The 20,857-nt window shown below is 44.7% G+C and overlaps 1 protein-coding gene across 2 annotated transcripts in view; it reads right to left on the reverse strand.

The window, feature by feature from the left end:
- Positions 1-6,157: 6,157 nt before the first annotated feature.
- The window catches only part of tex2 (testis expressed 2), a 66,010-nt gene continuing 51,310 nt past the window's right edge, over positions 6,158-20,857 (reverse strand). For both annotated transcript variants that reach the window (XM_061885263.1, XM_061885262.1), the window contains exons 11-13: positions 12,093-12,305; positions 9,202-9,322; positions 6,158-6,617 (exon numbers count right to left, since the gene is read on the reverse strand). In XM_061885263.1, the coding sequence (XP_061741247.1) occupies positions 6,468-6,617; positions 9,202-9,322; positions 12,093-12,305 (484 nt within the window). In that variant the 3' untranslated portion in view covers positions 6,158-6,467. The remainder of the gene's footprint in view (positions 6,618-9,201; positions 9,323-12,092; positions 12,306-20,857) is intronic.

Below are 20,857 nucleotides of genomic sequence, written 5' to 3' on the forward strand. Positions count from 1 at the left end.
TCCCACTTTGAAAATCTTTTCGGGAAAAATATTGTATATTTTGTATTTTGACCCAAAAAATAGGGTTTTGACAAAAAGCTTGTAAAATGTAATAAAAATAATGTAGAATTAGAGATTCAAGGGTTTTATTAAAAAAAATAATATATGACTTAATTTTGTATTTTTGACCCCAAACATAGGGTTTCGACAAACAGTTTGTAAAAATGTATTAAATAATGAAGTAGAATTAGAGACTTAAGGTTTTTCTGAAAAAATTATATATGACTTATTTTGAAACTTTTTTAAAAATGAAACCCTTCTGGGTCCTTAAGACCTAACTTGAGGGATCCCCAACAAATAAAAAAAGTATATTGTATTGGTTTTGAAAATGAAAAAAGCCACCGCGTGCTTTGATTTTTCAGTGTGCGGCCCTCAGTGGAAAAAGTTTGGACACCCCTGGTGTAAATGATCTTACTGCAATAAACGCCAGCCTTGCTAAGCAGATCTAACAGCGCCCTCTGGTGGGAAGCAGTCGGCATTGCACCGAATGCTTTTGACAATAGCGACACAATTTAGACCAGGATGGAAATAAAAGACGTGAATACATTCATCAGACATTGTCGTGGTTAAGCAACTTTTTTTTCTATTTTAAATCCCAAGTTTTTAGGCGTCACTTAAGCCTCCAGTTGGTGACATGCTGACTTTTTGCATCCGCGCTTGCATAAAAGTGCCAGGCACAGGCAACGAGTGTAATGACGTCATGAAAGTACGTTTTCTGAACATTCCGACAGTTTTTTTTTTTGTAGCGAAAGGTCACAAAAATATACACTGTACAAGTGCAGCTGTACATCACAGGTTGAATGGTTCCTTTTTGGAGTTGGAATGGCTTGTTTAGTCCAAAGGGGGCCGTCACGCAGAGTCTAATAGGGCCTAATATGGTCATGGGTGATGAGGAAGCTTCCGGTTGGTGTTGAAGTGGAATATTGCCATGGCGACAGGACCAGACGGTCCAGCCTGTCTGTCACATGTAGGAGACCCCAGAGTCCTCTGTCACATGTAGGAGACCCCAGAATGTAGGAGACCCCAGAGTCCTCTGTCACATGTAGGAGACCCCAGAATGTAGGAGACCCCATAGTCCTCTGTCACATGTAGGAGACCCCAGAGTCCTCTGTCACATGTAGGAGACCCCAGAGTCCTCTGTCACATGTAGGAGACCCCAGAGTCCTCTGTCACATGTAGGAGACCCCAGAATGTAGGAGACCCCATAGTCCTCTGTCACATGTAGGAGACCCCAGAGTCCTCTGTCACATGTAGGAGACCCCAGAGTCCTCTGTCACATGTAGGAGACCCCAGGGTCCACTGTCACATGTAGGAGACCCCAGAGTCCTCTGTCACATGTAGGAGACCCCAGAGTCCTCTGTCACATGTAGGAGACCCCAGAGTCCTCTGTCACATGTAGGAGACCCCAGAATGTAGGAGACCCCAGAGTCCTCTGTCACATGTAGGAGACCCCAGAGTCCACTGTCACATGTAGGAGACCCCAGAGTCCTCTGTCACATGTAGGAGACCCCAGAGTCCTCTGTCACATGTAGGAGACCCCAGAGTCCTCTGTCACATGTAGGAGACCCCAGAATGTAGGAGACCCCAGAGTCCTCTGTCACATGTAGGAGACCCCAGAGTCCTCTGTCACATGTAGGAGACCCCAGAGTCCTCTGTCACATGTAGGAGACCCCAGAGTCCTCTGTCACATGTAGGAGACCCCAGAGTCCTCTGTCACATGTAGGAGACCCCAGAGTCCTCTGTCACATGTAGGAGACCCCAGAGTCCTCTGTCACATGTAGGAGACCCCAGAGTCCTCTGTCACATGTAGGAGACCCCAGAGTCCTCTGTCACATGTAGGAGACCCCAGAGTCCTCTGTCACATGTAGGAGACCCCACAGTCCTCTGTCACATGTAGGAGACCCCAGAGTCCTCTGTCACATGTAGGAGACCCCAGAGTCCTCTGTCACATGTAGGAGACCCCAGAGTCCTCTGTCACATGTAGGAGACCCCAGAGTCCTCTGTCACATGTAGGAGACCCCAGAGTCCTCTGTCACATGTAGGAGACCCCAGAGTCCTCTGTCACATGTAAGAGACCCCAGAGTCCTCTGTCACATGTAGGAGACCCCAGAGTCCTCTGTCACATGTAAGAGACCCCAGAGTCCTCTGTCACATGTAGGAGACCCCAGAGTCCTCTGTCACATGTAAGAGACCCCAGAGTCCTCTGTCACATGTAGGAGACCCCAGAGTCCTCTGTCACATGTAGGAGACCCCAGAATGTAGGAGACCCCAGAGTCCTCTGTCACATGTAGGAGACCCCAGAGTCCTCTGTCACATGTAGGAGACCCCAGAGTCCTCTGTCACATGTAGGAGACCCCAGAGTCCTCTGTCACATGTAGGAGACCCCAGAGTCCTCTGTCACATGTAGGAGACCCCAGAGTCCTCTGTCACATGTAGGAGACCCCAGAGTCCTCTGTCACATGTAGGAGACCCCAGAGTCCTCTGTCACATGTAGGAGACCCCAGAGTCCTCTGTCACATGTAGGAGACCCCAGAGTCCTCTGTCACATGTAGGAGACCCCACAGTCCTCTGTCACATGTAGGAGACCCCAGAGTCCTCTGTCACATGTAGGAGACCCCAGAGTCCTCTGTCACATGTAGGAGACCCCAGAGTCCTCTGTCACATGTAGGAGACCCCAGAGTCCTCTGTCACATGTAGGAGACCCCAGAGTCCTCTGTCACATGTAGGAGACCCCAGAGTCCTCTGTCACATGTAAGAGACCCCAGAGTCCTCTGTCACATGTAGGAGACCCCAGAGTCCTCTGTCACATGTAAGAGACCCCAGAGTCCTCTGTCACATGTAGGAGACCCCAGAGTCCTCTGTCACATGTAAGAGACCCCAGAGTCCTCTGTCACATGTAGGAGACCCCAGAGTCCTCTGTCACATGTAGGAGACCCCACAGTCCTCTGTCACATGTAGGAGACCCCAGAGTCCTCTGTCACATGTAGGAGACCCCAGAGTCCTCTGTCACATGTAGGAGACCCCAGAGTCCACTGTCACATGTAGGAGACCCCAGAGTCCTCTGTCACATGTAGGAGACCCCAGAGTCCTCTGTCACATGTAGGAGACCCCAGAGTCCACTGTCACATGTAGGAGACCCCAGAGTCCTCTGTCACATGTAGGAGACCCCAGAGTCCTCTGTCACATGTAGGAGACCCCAGAGTCCTCTGTCACATGTAGGAGACCCCAGAGTCCACTGTCACATGTAGGAGACCCCAGAGTCCTCTGTCACATGTAGGAGACCCCAGAGTCCTCTGTCACATGTAGGAGACCCCAGAGTCCTCTGTCACATGTAGGAGACCCCAGAGTCCTCTGTCACATGTAGGAGACCCCAGAGTCCTCTGTCACATGTAGGAGACCCCAGAGTCCTCTGTCACATGTAGGAGACCCCAGAGTCCTCTGTCACATGTAGGAGACCCCAGAGTCCTCTGTCACATGTAGGAGACCCCAGAGTCCTCTGTCACATGTAGGAGACCCCAGAGTCCTCTGTCACATGTAGGAGACCCCAGAGTCCTCTGTCACATGTAGGAGACCCCAGAGTCCTCTGTCACATGTAGGAGACCCCAGAGTCCTCTGTCACATGTAGGAGACCCCAGAGTCCTCTGTCACATGTAGGAGACCCCAGAGTCCACTGTCACATGTAGGAGACCCCAGAGTCCACTGTCACATGTAGGAGACCCCAGAGTCCTCTGTCACATGTAGGAGACCCCAGAGTCCACTGTCACATGTAGGAGACCCCAGAGTCCTCTGTCACATGTAGGAGACCCCAGAGTCCTCTGTCACATGTAGGAGACCCCAGAGTCCACTGTCACATGTAGGAGACCCCAGAGTCCTCTGTCACATGTAGGAGACCCCAGAGTCCTCTGTCACATGTAGGAGACCCCAGAGTCCACTGTCACATGTAGGAGACCCCAGAGTCCACTGTCACATGTAGGAGACCCCAGAGTCCTCTGTCACATGTAGGAGACCCCAGAGTCCTCTGTCACATGTAGGAGACCCCAGAGTCCTCTGTCACATGTAGGAGACCCCAGAGTCCTCTGTCACATGTAGGAGACCCCAGAGTCCTCTGTCACATGTAGGAGACCCCAGAGTCCTCTGTCACATGTAGGAGACCCCAGAGTCCTCTGTCACATGTAGGAGACCCCAGAGTCCTCTGTCACATGTAGGAGACCCCAGAGTCCTCTGTCACATGTAGGAGACCCCAGAGTCCTCTGTCACATGTAGGAGACCCCAGAGTCCTCTGTCACATGTAAGAGACCCCAGAGTCCTCTGTCACATGTAGGAGACCCCAGAGTCCTCTGTCACATGTAGGAGACCCCAGAGTCCTCTGTCACATGTAGGAGACCCCAGAGTCCTCTGTCACATGTAGGAGACCCCAGAGTCCTCTGTCACATGTAGGAGACCCCAGAGTCCTCTGTCACATGTAGGAGACCCCAGAGTCCTCTGTCACATGTAGGAGACCCCAGAGTCCTCTGTCACATGTAGGAGACCCCAGAGTCCTCTGTCACATGTAGGAGACCCCAGAGTCCACTGTCACATGTAGGAGACCCCAGAGTCCTCTGTCACATGTAGGAGACCCCAGAGTCCTCTGTCACATGTAGGAGACCCCAGAGTCCTCTGTCACATGTAGGAGACCCCAGAGTCCTCTGTCACATGTAGGAGACCCCAGAGTCCTCTGTCACATGTAGGAGACCCCACAGTCCTCTGTCACATGTAGGAGACCCCAGAGTCCTCTGTCACATGTAGGAGACCCCAGAGTCCTCTGTCACATGTAGGAGACCCCAGAGTCCACTGTCACATGTAGGAGACCCCAGAGTCCTCTGTCACATGTAGGAGACCCCAGAGTCCTCTGTCACATGTAGGAGACCCCAGAGTCCACTGTCACATGTAGGAGACCCCAGAGTCCTCTGTCACATGTAGGAGACCCCAGAGTCCTCTGTCACATGTAGGAGACCCCAGAGTCCTCTGTCACATGTAGGAGACCCCAGAGTCCTCTGTCACATGTAGGAGACCCCAGAGTCCTCTGTCACATGTAGGAGACCCCAGAGTCCTCTGTCACATGTAGGAGACCCCAGAGTCCTCTGTCACATGTAGGAGACCCCAGAGTCCTCTGTCACATGTAGGAGACCCCAGAGTCCTCTGTCACATGTAGGAGACCCCAGAGTCCACTGTCACATGTAGGAGACCCCAGAGTCCACTGTCACATGTAGGAGACCCCAGAGTCCACTGTCACATGTAGGAGACCCCAGAGTCCTCTGTCACATGTAGGAGACCCCAGAGTCCACTGTCACATGTAGGAGACCCCAGAGTCCACTGTCACATGTAGGAGACCCCAGAGTCCTCTGTCACATGTAGGAGACCCCAGAGTCCTCTGTCACATGTAGGAGACCCCAGAGTCCACTGTCACATGTAGGAGACCCCAGAGTCCTCTGTCACATGTAGGAGACCCCAGAGTCCACTGTCACATGTAGGAGACCCCAGAGTCCTCTGTCACATGTAGGAGACCCCAGAGTCCTCTGTCACATGTAGGAGACCCCAGAGTCCTCTGTCACATGTAGGAGACCCCAGAGTCCTCTGTCACATGTAGGAGACCCCAGAGTCCTCTGTCACATGTAGGAGACCCCAGAGTCCTCTGTCACATGTAGGAGACCCCAGAGTCCTCTGTCACATGTAGGAGACCCCAGAGTCCTCTGTCACATGTAGGAGACCCCAGAGTCCTCTGTCACATGTAGGAGACCCCAGAGTCCTCTGTCACATGTAGGAGACCCCAGAGTCCTCTGTCACATGTAGGAGACCCCAGAGTCCTCTGTCACATGTAGGAGACCCCAGAGTCCTCTGTCACATGTAAGAGACCCCAGAGTCCTCTGTCACATGTAGGAGACCCCAGAGTCCTCTGTCACATGTAGGAGACCCCAGAGTCCTCTGTCACATGTAGGAGACCCCAGAGTCCACTGTCACATGTAAGAGACCCCAGAGTCCTCTGTCACATGTAGGAGACCCCAGAGTCCACTGTCACATGTAAGAGACCCCAGAGTCCTCTGTCACATGTAGGAGACCCCAGAGTCCACTGTCACATGTAGGAGACCCCAGAGTCCTCTGTCACATGTAGGAGACCCCAGAGTCCTCTGTCACATGTAGGAGACCCCAGAGTCCTCTGTCACATGTAGGAGACCCCAGAGTCCTCTGTCACATGTAGGAGACCCCAGAGTCCTCTGTCACATGTAAGAGACCCCAGAGTCCTCTGTCACATGTAGGAGACCCCAGAGTCCTCTGTCACATGTAAGAGACCCCAGAGTCCTCTGTCACATGTAGGAGACCCCAGAGTCCTCTGTCACATGTAGGAGACCCCAGAGTCCTCTGTCACATGTAGGAGACCCCAGAGTCCTCTGTCACATGTAAGAGACCCCAGAGTCCTCCACCTCGGGACCCTTCAAGGCATCGTCTGAGTAGGCAATGGAGCTGGCATTGGACCGTGTGTCCATGGCAGAGTGCATTATGGGTAGCCACACGTCGTCCATGTTTGGCATGACAAATATTTTCTGTTGGAGGACAAACATTGGACTTTAAATCTCTGTAATGTGCTGCTCATACTTACTGGGGGAGAAGAGTTCATGTTTCATGGGGACCACATTTAAATAATCTTGCTTTACTTTGTTTATATATATACACAGCTTGTTTATATATATATATATGTATATATATATATATATATATATATATATATATACACAGCTCGTTGAGAAATGTTCTAAAACTGTTCGACAATTTGCTTACAAAGTGGTGACCCTCACTCCATCCTTGTTTGTGAATTACTTAGCATTTCATGGAAGCTGTTTTTATAGCCAATCATGGCACCCACCTGTTCCCAATTAGCCTGCACACCTGTGGGATGTTCCAAATAAGTGTTTGATGAGCATTCTTCAACTTAATCAGTATTTATTGCCACCTTTCCCAACTTCTTTGTCACGTGTTGCTGGCATCAAATTCTAAAGTTAATGATTATTTGCAAATAAAAAAAATGTTTATGAGTTTGAACATGAAATATGTTGTCTTTGTAGCATATTCAACTGAATATGGCTTGAAAAGGATTTGCAAATCATTGTATTCTGTTTATATTTACATCTAACACCATTTCCCAACTCATATGGAAACAGGGTTTGTATATACACATGTGTATTTATATATATATATATATATATGTTTTAATTAGATTATCCAGAGAATAGTGCTCGATACCGTGGTAGAGCACAATATGTATGTGTGGGAAAAATCACAAGACTACTTCATCTCTACAGAACTGTTTCATGAGGGGTTCCCTCAATCGTCCGTCAGGAGATCTCCTTACAATTGAGGGAACCCCTCATGAGGCAGACCCATCAGCGATCCTGTTCTGTCTCCCTGTAATGTTTTATCCTGTTCTATCTCCCTGTAATGTTTGATCCTGTTCTGTCTCCCTGTCATGTTTAATCCTGTTCTGTCTCCCTGTAATGTTTGATCCTGTTCTGTCTCCCTGTCATGTTTAATCCTGTTCTGTCTCCCTGTCATGTTTGATCCTGTTCTGTCTCCCTGTAATGTTTCATCCTGTTCTGTCTCCCTGTAATGTTTTATCCTGTTCTGTCTCCCTGTAATGTTTGATCCTGTTCTGTCTCCCTGTCATGTTTAATCCTGTTCTGTCTCCCTGTCATGTTTGATCCTGTTCTGTCTCCCTGTCATGTTTAATCCTGTTCTGTCTCCCTGTCATGTTTAATCCTGTTCTGTCTCCCTGTAATGTTTCATTCTGTTCGGTCTCCCTGTAATGTTTGATCCTGTTCTGTCTCTCTGTAATGTTTCATCCTGTTCTGTCTCCCTGTAATGTTTGATCCTGTTCTGTCTCCCTGTCATGTTTCATCCTTTTCTGTCTCCCTGTAATGTTTCACCCTGTTCTGTCTCCCTTTAATGTTTCATCCTGTTCTGTCTCCCTGTAATGTTTCATCCTGTTCTGTCTTCCTGTAATGTTTCATCCTGTTCTGTCTCCCTGCAATGTTTCTTCCTGTTCTGTCTCCCTGCAATGTTTCTTCCTGTTCTGTCTCCCCGTGATGTCCGTCTGATCTTGAATGGGATTGTGCTGAAAATGTTAATTTCCCCTCCGGGATTAATAAAGTATTTGTGATTCTGATTCTGAACACGAGAGAGAAAGTGTGAATCTGGTAACAAATGAAGGAAAAAGAATGAATTCCCAAGAAAAAACGCAGTGCTTTGGCTTCAAGCGGAAAGATGTTGAACAGACAAACATAATATGTCAAGCATTTTGATACAAAATGTAGCATTACTGCTAATTTGTAGCACCCTTTTTAAAAGTCACCTGCTAGAGAATGAGTGCTTGAAACTCTGCATGTCAACATCTACGTTTGGTGCACAACAACAAAATGCAGAGGCAACCATTTCAACATCAACACCGTATGAAAAAAATAGTCAACAGAAGGCGATAATGTTCGCAGGAACCTACCACATAGTGAAGGACATACAGTATTTAATTTCCTATTATGCAACTAATTTTTATTTTACAATTTTTTTAAATATCTTGTGTGACATGCACTTTTTTTATTTTAAACTATTGTAGTGGCGTTCTGTACAAAAATTGCACTTTAATTGAGTGTTGTTTTGATATGTCATCTTAGTGACATCATGCACAAAAGTGCACTCATAGCTTGTTTTAAAATGTCTCTGACAATCTTGCACTTTGTTTGGAATGACATGAATGTTTGTGCCACTGTGCCAATAACTGTTTCATAAATACACTTTTAGTTGTGATTTCCCTCTCTGCATGAAAGTTTAAAAGTAGCATATATGAATGCAGTATGAAGAAGAATGTTTGAATGTAGACACATAGAATCATCATACTGCTGTCATTATTTGTATCAAGTCTTCATTCAAGGCTAAGGCAAAATATGGAGATATATATCCTGTATCGCGATATGGCTTAAAAATATTGAGATATTAAAAAAAGGTCATATCGCCCAGCCCTACATGAACAAATTGCACGCTCATCTCGTCATTTAAACATTTAATTTGAAGACTTCCAAGTGGTTAGACTTCATTACCAAAGTGAATATGACACATTTCTTTCTAAAACCGACGGCGTACCTGAAACTCCTGCTCCAGTTTCTTCTCGATCCATTCCGTTACGTGAACCAGCGTGACCTCCCGCTCCCCGAGCTTAGGCCGGGCTTTCAGTTCCAGGTGAGGTGGGCTGCGGAAGCCATACCTGAGCGTGCAAAGACGACATTACTGGGAATGTTAACATTTGGGACTACTTTTCATGCATTCACCTTCTTTTGTTGCATGCAAAAAGAAACCTTGTGTGTAGGCCCCGTTTTCATTTTGTATTAAAAAAAAAAGGTTACAATTCATTAATTTGTCAAACCCAGACTCACTCACTTTGGCTCATTTTCTGCGAAGAACATATATCAGAATACATATTTAATGACCACACACCATACACATGTCTATTACACATAAGATGGACCACACACACAGGAAGAGGACAGAGTGTAGGTACACAGAACATTAGAGAGTCAAATGTGCGAGAAATAGAGAGCAGACCGTGTTGACGAACAATGTTGCAACCTTGTGTGGGAACCGCAGGTGCAGAAACACAAAAGAAGAATCCCTGTGGGATGTAGAAACTGGCAAAGAAATTTTCTGTGTGACGTTCATATTGTTGTTACTCAGCCAGTGTTTGCGGGTCTGATGGACCCCTTGCATTTTGTGGCTTTTAATGCCTCACAATCAAACACTTTTATGTTAAAATACTGAACAGATGTTTATTGGGATAAGGGTCAAATGTGCGAGAAATAGAGAGCTGACAGTGTTGACCAAAAATGTTGCAACGGAAGTTTATTGGGATAAGGTAAACATCTGTTCAGTATTTTAACATAAAAGTGTTTCATAATAACAGAAGTGTAGATGTTGACAGAGAAAATAAGCAAATATTATTTTGTCTACATTATTAAGGACAAACTGTAAAAATTGATTACTCTACTTGTTCATTTACTGTTAATATCTGCTTACTTTCTCTTTTAACATGTTCTATCTACACTTCTGTTCAAATGTAATAATCACTTATTCTTTTCTTCTTTGATACTTTGCATTAGTTTTGGATGATACCACACATGTAGGTATCGATCTGATACCAAGTCGTCACAGGATCATACATTGGTCATATTCAAAGTCCTCATGTGTCCAGACTTTATAAACATAATATACATTTAAAAAAAACGAAAGGAGATTTTCCGAGTTTAAAACATATCAATGTAGTATCGACAAGATGCACTATTGTAGTTGGTATCATTACAGTGGCTGTTAGGTGTATATTGTTTATATTGTGCTGTCCCGGCAGAGTTGGTGCCGCAAGGAATTCTGGGAATTTGTTCTTTGCGGTGCAAATATTCTTCCAAAGTGTGCTTTCACTATCTGGCACATGTTTATGACAGTGTTGGTGTTCTTCATACAGATATGTATGGCTGTTAAGTATGCACTTCATTCGTCTATAAAGTCAAGGTGATTGCGTCATTAGTTTATTATCAGGCACAATAAAATCTTGGTTAGACTTTGTTAATTATAGACTATATAATCTGTGACTTTTTTATAATGTTAATATACATTTTTAAAAAATAAAAAGATTTTGTGACGATAAATAATATCAGCGTAATCATAGTAGTATCGACGAGATACGCTCTTGTACTTGGTATCATTACAGTGGATATCAGGTGTAACTCCACCCATGGCGTTTGTTTACATTTTGATGCCGGTGTGTAGTGAAGCATGTTTAGCTATTCCTCGTCCTGCAGTGATAATAATACTTGTAGGAAACTTACTTTATTTGTCACCATGTCTTAAAGCACCTCTTCCTGAGGATTTCAGCGTCATAACTTCACTTTTTTCTTTACTTTTTAAGCCAAAATGCGTTTGTTCTCCCTTTTTCTGTCTACACACTGTGTCTGCTTGTAAGTACTCTGTGTGTGTGCGCTGCCGAACATGCTCCTCTGCTCTTAGACCAGCAATGGCACAAAGTGACGACGACGTACTTTTTAGAGGTGGTATAGTACCGAATACTAATACCGGTGTACTGTACAACCCGGGAAGAAAGTTATATAATGAGAAAAAAAAAGCTGAAATAATTACCGCATTTCCTTGAATTGCCGCCGGGGCACTAATTAATTTAAAACATCTTCTCGGTAAATTTAGACCTGCGCTTAAAAATTTGAGTGTGATGTAAGAATACCATTATGAAAAGCACATTTAATAAAAAAAAAAAACATTATTATGGTCTTACTTTTACTTATAAATGAAGTCCATGTGCAGCTCCTTCTGATCAAAAGCATCGACAACTTGCTTACAGAAGTCTTCCTTATCTTTCTTCAGTTTTAAAAGTCTCTCTGTTTTGATGGAGATCTTCCTTTATCACCTCCTGCTTCGATTGAAAGTCCAGTTTAGAAAACTGTTTTATTTTAGATATGTAATCCTCCATGTTAAAAGTGCAAGCGAGAGGAAAAAATAAACTCTTGCTGCTTGTTGTCACTTCTTCTGCAGCCGAGTAGTCGCAAGAAGGATCACTACCGCCCTCTACCACCAGGAGGCGGGAGTCATTTAATGACTCATATTTGACACACGCAGCTATGGTATATTAATAAAACATAGCTGCTTACTGTTCTTTTTAGCATATTCAATAGCTTGGACCTTAAATCCTACTGAATAGCTCTTGATCTTCTTCCCTTTATGCGATTTCAAATGATTGAAATCAGCCTCCTCCATTTTGAAAATGATGACAGGTTAAGTGTCACTCGTGACGTGACGAGTTTGACCCGGTGGAAATTCTAGACATATGCTAATTATTTTCCCAAACAAGTTTGACCCGGCGGCAATTCAAGGAAATGTGGTAGTTTACCTGTAATATTCCTCCACTTACCCAGCAGAGGGCGCACCTTCCAAAGCAGGACCTTCATGCAGAACAATCTCCCAGGCAACAGACCTACCATATCCTGTCAGTAGGGGGCGGTGGGATGTTGACGGCCAGGGTCCCCCGACACTCCTGCACCTCCACAGTGAGCAGCAATGGCGTGTTGGACATCTCCTCCATCTTCTTCTTGATGAACTCCGTCTCTGTGGCTTTCTGGAAGTACTTGGACTTGGCGATCTTGTCCACCAAGCGCATGATCTTGCTGGGTCTGTGGCCCCCCGTGTAGCTGCTGCACACACAGTCAGGGTCATGATTTATTAATGACAGCTTGTCCTTTTACTAAGACCCCCGGAGTAAAGGGGAGTGGGTGGGTGTGGCCTTAAATCAGCAGGGAACTCAAGACCAGAACATTCTGTTTAAATTAGTGCTGTCAAAAACAACAACTTCATATGTTATTAAAGGGGAACATTATCAGCAGACCTAAGTAAGCGTCAATATATACCTTGATGGTGCAGAAAAAAGACCATCTATTTTTTGAACCGATTTCCGAACTCTAAATGGGTGAATTTTGGCAAATTAAACGCCTTTCTGTTTATCGCTCTTTTAGCGATGACGTCAGAATGTGACGTCACCGAGGTAACACACCCACCATTTTCATTTTCAACACATTACAAACACCGGGTCTCAGCTCTGTTATTTTCAGTTTTTTCGACTATTTTTTGGAACCTTGAAGACATCATGCCTGGTGGGTGTGTTGTCGGAGGGTGTAACAACACTAACAGGGAGGGATTCAAGTTGCACCACTGGCAAGAAATCTGCCACCAGACCCCCATTGAATGTACCAGAGTGTCTCCACATTTGACCGGCGATGCTAAGACAGACATGGCACAGAGATGTATGGATAACCTGCAGATGCATTTGCAACCATTAAGTCAACCAAATCACAAAGGTGAGTTTTGTTGATTTTGACTGCCAGCTAATCGATGCTAACATGCTACGCTAATCGATGCTAACATGCTATTTACCGGCGGTGCTAAAGCAGACATGGCACAGAGATGTATGGATAACCTGTAGATGCATTTGCAACAATATTACGTTTCCTTCCACCCACATTTAATGCGAAACAAACACTTACCAATCGACAGATTTAAGTTGCTCCAGTGTCAAAAGATGCGAAAGTCCTGATTGTTTGGTCCGCACATTTTACCGGCGATGCTAACGCAGCTATTCGGCCATGCTATGGCTATGAATAGCGTCAATAGCTATTCGCTCAATAGCTTCAGTTTCTTCTTCAATACTTTCATACTCCAACCATCTGTTTCAATACATGCGTAATCTGTTGAATCGCTTAAGTCGCTGAAATCCAAGTTTGAATCCGAGCTAATGTCACTATATCTTGCTGTGGTATTCCCATTGTTTGTTTACATTGGCAGCACTGTGTGACGTCACAGGGAAATGAACAGTGTCTTCGCAGAGAGCGAAAATAAGGCACTTTAAAGCTTTATTTGAGGATGTTCCGGGACCGGTAAAATTTTGAAAAAAAACTTCCAAAAATACAACAAGCCACTGGGAACTGATTTTTATTGTTTTTAACTCTTTTGAAATTGTGATAATGTTCCCCTTTAATCACACAAAAAAATCGCAATAATCGTCAACAAACCCAAAAGCAGTGAAGTTGTCACGTTGAGTAAAAGGTAAATAAAAAGAGAATACAATGATTTGCAAATCCTATTTAACTTATACTTAAAGACCTACTGAAAGCCACTACTAGCCACCACGCAGTCTGATAGTTTATATATCAATGATGAAATATTAACATTGCAACACATGCCAATACACCCACTTTAGTTTACTAAATTGCAATTTTAAATTTCCCGCTGAGTTTTCTGTGGAAAATTTGCGGCTAAAAGTCGTCTCTTATCATCGCACAATTACACAATATTCTGGCCATCTGTGTTGCTGAATCTTTTGCAATTTCTTCAGTTAATAATGGAGAAGTCAAAGTAGAAAGATGGAGGTGGGAAGATTTAGCCTTTAGCCACACAAACACACGGTGATTCCTTGTTTAAAATTCCCGGAGGTGAAACTTTACTATGGATCAGAGCGGTCAAGCGAACATGGATCCCGACCGATTATCAACTGGCAGGTTTCAGGGAGAAAATTGTGGTAAAAAGTCGCCTCTTACCGGAGATCACTGGAGCTTGCGCCGTCCATGCAGCTGCCGTCGACTTCCATCAGAGACACTGGCGTCAACACACCCGTGGACACACCCCTCCGACTATCAGGTACTATTTAATCTCACTAAAACACTAGCAACACAATAGAAAGATAAGGGATTTCCCAGAATTATCCTAGTAAATGTGTCTAATAACATTGAATCCGTCCCAATGCAATCACTTTTTTTTTTTTTTTTCTAGTCCTTCGCTATCAACATCATTGTAAGTATTGTTGAAAACTTACACTTAATATTTTTTGTTTTAAGGGTTAACATTTTTTGTTGAAAATGATTATGGTTGTAAATTCATGTTATATTTTTTGTAAATAACACATTTGGTTTACTATAGAAAGGGCAATTTATTTCCTTTGTGACATAGCTATTCTCGCAAGATTTTGGTGTATTTGGGGTTGCGGACATGCAACTTTGAGCCATCAGCAGCAGCAAGAACATTTGACTAGCTGAACCAGGTATTTGTCACATTGTGTTGAATACTTCTGTATATTTGTGGAGTGCATTGGTTGAAGTTTTGTACGCTCATGTACTTGCACAATACTGAAATATTTGCTGCCCAAGAACCTCCGAAGAGGCAGGCGGCCACGAGGTAGCTATTTTGTTTAGCACCTTATTTGCCTGGGACTGAACTTTTTCTAAAACCATTGTGTTTCATGTCTTGTCCTGTAGTTTTCACGGCATAAACTCAAGTAAAGAGCCCGTCTTTAAGAAGCCCAGCCAGTGTTGTCATTTCCCAGCCACACTATTCATCCACCCTCAAATTAATGGGGAAATTGTCGCTTTCTCGGTCCGAATCGCTCTGGCTTCTGGTGGCCATGATTGTGAACAATGTTCAGATGTGAGGAGCTCCACAACCCGTGACGTCATCGTCTGCTACTTCCGGTACAGGCAAGGCTTTTTTATCAGCACTAAAAGTTGCCAACTTTATCGTGGATGTTCTCTACTAAATCCTTTCAGCAAAAACATGGTGAAATGATGAAGTATGACACATAGAATGGAGCTGCTATCCCCGTTTAAATAAGAACATCTCATTTCAGTAGGACTTTCATTAAATAGACTGCAAAGACAACATGTTTAATGTTCACACTTAGAAACTTATTTTATTTTTTAAATAATCATTAACTTAGAATTTAATGGCAGCAACACATTGCAAAAAAGTTGTCACAGGAGCATTTTTACCATTGAGTTACATGGCCTTTCCTTTTAACAACACTCGGAACTGAAGAGACACATTTTTGAAGTGGAATTCTTTCCCATTCTTGTTTGATGTACAGCTTAACTTCTTCAACAGTCTCCTGCCTCATATTTTTGCCTTCATATTGCACATTTTCAATGTCTGGACTACAGGCAGGCCAGTCTAGTACCCGCACTCTTTTACTACAATGCCATGCTGTTGTAAAACATGGCTTGGCATTGTCTTGCTGAAATAAGCAGGGGCGTCCATGATAACATTGCTTGGATGACAACATATGTTGTTCCAAAAGCTGTATGTACCTTTCAGCATTAATGGTGCCTTCACAGATGTGTAAGTTACCCATGCCTTGGGCACTAATACACCCCCATACCATCACACATGTGTAAGTTACCCATGTCTTGGGCACTAATACACCCCCATACCATCACACATGTGTAAGTTACCCATGTCTTGTTCACTAATACACCCCCATACCATCACACATGTGTAAGTTACCCATGTCTTGTTCACTAATACACCCCCATACCATCACACATGTGTAAGTTACCCATGTCTTGTTCACTAATACACCCCCATACCATCACACATGTGTAAGTTACCCATGTCTTGTTCACTAATACACCCCCATACCATCACACATGTGTAAGTTACCCATGCCTTGGGCACTAATACACCCCCATACCATCACACATGTGTAAGTTACCCATGTCTTGTTCACTAATACACCCCCATACCATCACACATGTGTAAGTTACCCATGTCTTGTTCACTAATACACCCCCATACCATCACACATGTGTAAGTTACCCATGTCTTGTTCACTAATACACCCCCATACCATCACACATGTGTAAGTTACCCATGTCTTGTTCACTAATACACCCCCATACCATCACACATGTGTAAGTTAGCCATGTCTTGTTCACTAATACACCCCCATACCATCACACATGTGTAAGTTACCCATGTCTTGTTCACTAATACACCCCCATACCATCACACATGTGTAAGTTACCCATGTCTTGTTCACTAATACACCCCCATACCATCCCACATGTGTAAGTTAGCCATGTCTTGTTCACTAATACACCCCCATACCATCACACATGTGTAAGTTACCCATGTCTTGGGCACTAATACACCCCCATACCATCACACATGTGTAAGTTACCCATGTCTTGTTCACTAATACACCCCCATACCATCACACATGTGTAAGTTACCCATGCCTTGTTCACTAATACACCCCCATACCATCACACATGTGTAAGTTACCCATGTCTTGTTCACTAATACACCCCCATACCATCACACATGTGTAAGTTACCCATGCCTTGGGCACTAATACACCCCCATACCATCACATATGTGTAAGTTACCCATGTCTTGGGCACTAATACACCCCCATACCATCACACATGTGTAAGTTACCCATGTCTTGGGCACTAATACACCCCCATACCATCACACATGTGTAAGTTACCCATGTCTTGGGCACTAATACACCCCCATACAATCACACATGTGTAAGTTACCCATGTCTTGTTCACTAATACACCCCCATACCATCACACATGTGTAAGTTACCCATGCCTTGGGCACTAATACACCCCCATACCATCACACATGTGTAAGTTACCCATGTCTTGGGCACTAATACACCCCCATACCATCACACATGTGTAAGTTACCCATGTATTGTTCACTAATACACCCCCATACCATCACACATGTGTAAGTTACCCATGCCTTGGGCACTAATACACCCCCATACCATCACACATGTGTAAGTTACCCATGCCTTGGGCACTAATACACCCCCATACCATCACACATGTGTAAGTTACCCATGCCTTGTTCACTAATACACCCCCATACCATCACACATGTGTAAGTTACCCATGTCTTGGGCACTAATACACCCCCATACCATCACACATGTGTAAGTTACCCATGCCTTGTTCACTAATACACCCCCATACCATCACACATGTGTAAGTTACCCATGCCTTGGGCACTAATGCACCCCCATACCATCACACATGTGTAAGTTACCCATGCCTTGGGCACTAATACACCCCCATACCATCACACATGTGTAAGTTACCCATGTCTTGGGCACTAATACACCCCCATACCATCACACATGTGTAAGTTACCCATGTCTTGGGCACTAATACACCCCCATACCATCACACATGTGTAAGTTACCCATGTATTGGGCACTAATACACCCCCATACCATCACACATGTGTAAGTTACCCATGCCTTGGGCACTTATACACCCCCATACCATCACACATGTGTAAGTTACCCATGTCTTGTTCACTAATACACCCCCATACCATCACACATGTGTAAGTTACCCATGCCTTGGGCACTAATACACCCCCATACCATCACACATGTGTAAGTTACCCATGTCTTGTTCACTAATACACCCCCATACCATCACACATGTGTAAGTTACCCATGTCTTGGGCACTAATACACCCCCATACCATCACACATGTGTAAGTTACCCATGCCTTGGGCACTAATACACCCCCATACCATCACACATGTGTAAGTTACCCATGTCTTGTTCACTAATACACCCCCATACCATCACACATGTGTAAGTTACCCATGCCTTGGGCACTGATACACCCCCATACCATCACACATGTGTAAGTTACCCATGTCTTGGGCACTAATACACCCCCATACCATCACACATGTGTAAGTTACCCATGTCTTGTTCACTAATACACCCCCATACCATCACACATGTGTAAGTTACCCATGCCTTGGGCACTAATACACCCCCATACCATCACACATGTGTAAGTTACCCATGCCTTGTTCACTAATACACCCCCATACCATCACACATGTGTAAGTTACCCATGTCTTGGGCACTAATACACCCCCATACCATCACACATGTGTAAGTTACCCATGCCTTGTTCACTAATACACCCCCATACCATCACACATGTGTAAGTTACCCATGCCTTGGGCACTAATGCACCCCCATACCATCACACATGTGTAAGTTACCCATGCCTTGGGCACTAATACACCCCCATACCATCACACATGTGTAAGTTACCCATGTCTTGGGCACTAATACACCCCCATACCATCACACATGTGTAAGTTACCCATGTCTTGGGCACTAATACACCCCCATACCATCACACATGTGTAAGTTACCCATGTATTGGGCACTAATACACCCCCATACCATCACACATGTGTAAGTTACCCATGCCTTGGGCACTAATACACCCCCATACCATCACACATGTGTAAGTTACCCATGTCTTGTTCACTAATACACCCCCATACCATCACACATGTGTAAGTTACCCATGCCTTGGGCACTAATACACCCCCATACCATCACACATGTGTAAGTTACCCATGTCTTGGGCACTAATACACCCCCATACCATCACACATGTGTAAGTTACCCATGTCTTGTTCACTAATACACCCCCATACCATCACACATGTGTAAGTTACCCATGCCTTGGGCACTAATACACCCCCATACCATCACACATGTGTAAGTTACCCATGTCTTGGGCACTAATACACCCCCATACCATCACACATGTGTAAGTTACCCATGCCTTGGGCACTAATACACCCCCATACCATCACACATGTGTAAGTTACCCATGTCTTGGGCACTAATACACCCCCATACCATCACACATGTGTAAGTTACCCATGTCTTGGGCACTAATACACCCCCATACCATCACACATGTGTAAGTTACCCATGTATTGGGCACTAATACACCCCCATACCATCACACATGTGTAAGTTACCCATGTCTTGTTCACTAATACACCCCCATACCATCACACATGTGTAAGTTACCCATGCCTTGGGCACTAATACACCCCCATACCATCACACATGTGTAAGTTACCCATGTCTTGGGCACTAATACACCCCCATACCATCACACATGTGTAAGTTACCCATGTCTTGTTCACTAATACACCCCCATACCATCACACATGTGTAAGTTACCCATGCCTTGGGCACTAATACACCCCCATACCATCACACATGTGTAAGTTACCCATGCCTTGTTCACTAATACACCCCCATACCATCACACATGTGTAAGTTACCCATGTCTTGTTCACTAATACACCCCCATACCATCACACATGTGTAAGTTACCCATGACTTGTTCACTAATACACCCCCATACCATCACACATGTGTAAGTTACCCATGTCTTGTTCACTAATACACCCCCATACCATCACACATGTGTAAGTTACCCATGTCTTGTTCACTAATACACCCCCATACCATCACACATGTGTAAGTTACCCATGCCTTGGGCACTAATACACCCCCATACCATCACACATGTGTAAGTTACCCATGTCTTGGGCACTAATACACCCCCATACCATCACACATGTGTAAGTTACCCATGTCTTGTTCACTAATACACCCCCATACCATCACACATGTGTAAGTTACCCATGCCTTGGGCACTAATACACCCCCATACCATCACACATGTGTAAGTTACCCATGCCTTGGGCACTAATACACCCCCATACCATCACACATGTGTAAGTTACCCATGTCTTGGGCACTAATACACCCCCATACCATCACACATGTGTAAGTTACCCATGTCTTGGGCACTAATACACCCCCATACCATCACACATGTGTAAGTTACCCATGTCTTGTTCACTAATACACCCCCATACCATCACACATGTGTAAGTTACCCATGCCTTGGGCACTAATACACCCCCATACCATCACACATGTGTAAGTTACCCATGCCTTGGGCACTAATACACCCCCATACCATCACACATGTGTAAGTTACCCATGTCTTGGGCACTAATACACCCCCATACCATCACACATGTGTAAGTTACCCATGTCTTGTTCACTAATACACCCCCATACCATCACACATGTGTAAGTTACCCATGCCTTGGGCACTAATACACCCCCATACCATCACACATGTGTAAGTTACCCATGCTTGGGCACTAATACACCCCCATACCATCACACATGTGTAAGTTACCCATGTCTTGGGCACTAATACACCCCCATACCATCACACATGTGTAAGTTACCCATGTCTTGTTCACTAATACACCCCCATACCATCACACATGTGTAAGTTACCCATGCCTTGGGCACTAATACACCCCCATACCATCACACATGTGTAAGTTACCCATGTCTTGGGCACTAATACACCCCCATACCATCACACATGTGTAAGTTACCCATGCCTTGGGCACTAATACACCCCCATACCATCACACATGTGTAAGTTACCCATGTCTTGGGCACTAATACACCCCCATACCATCACACATGTGTAAGTTACCCATGTCTTGGGCACTAATACACCCCCATACCAT

This window comes from Nerophis ophidion, linkage group LG23, assembly GCF_033978795.1.
Source record: "Nerophis ophidion isolate RoL-2023_Sa linkage group LG23, RoL_Noph_v1.0, whole genome shotgun sequence".
Lineage (NCBI taxonomy): Eukaryota > Metazoa > Chordata > Actinopteri > Syngnathiformes > Syngnathidae > Nerophis > Nerophis ophidion.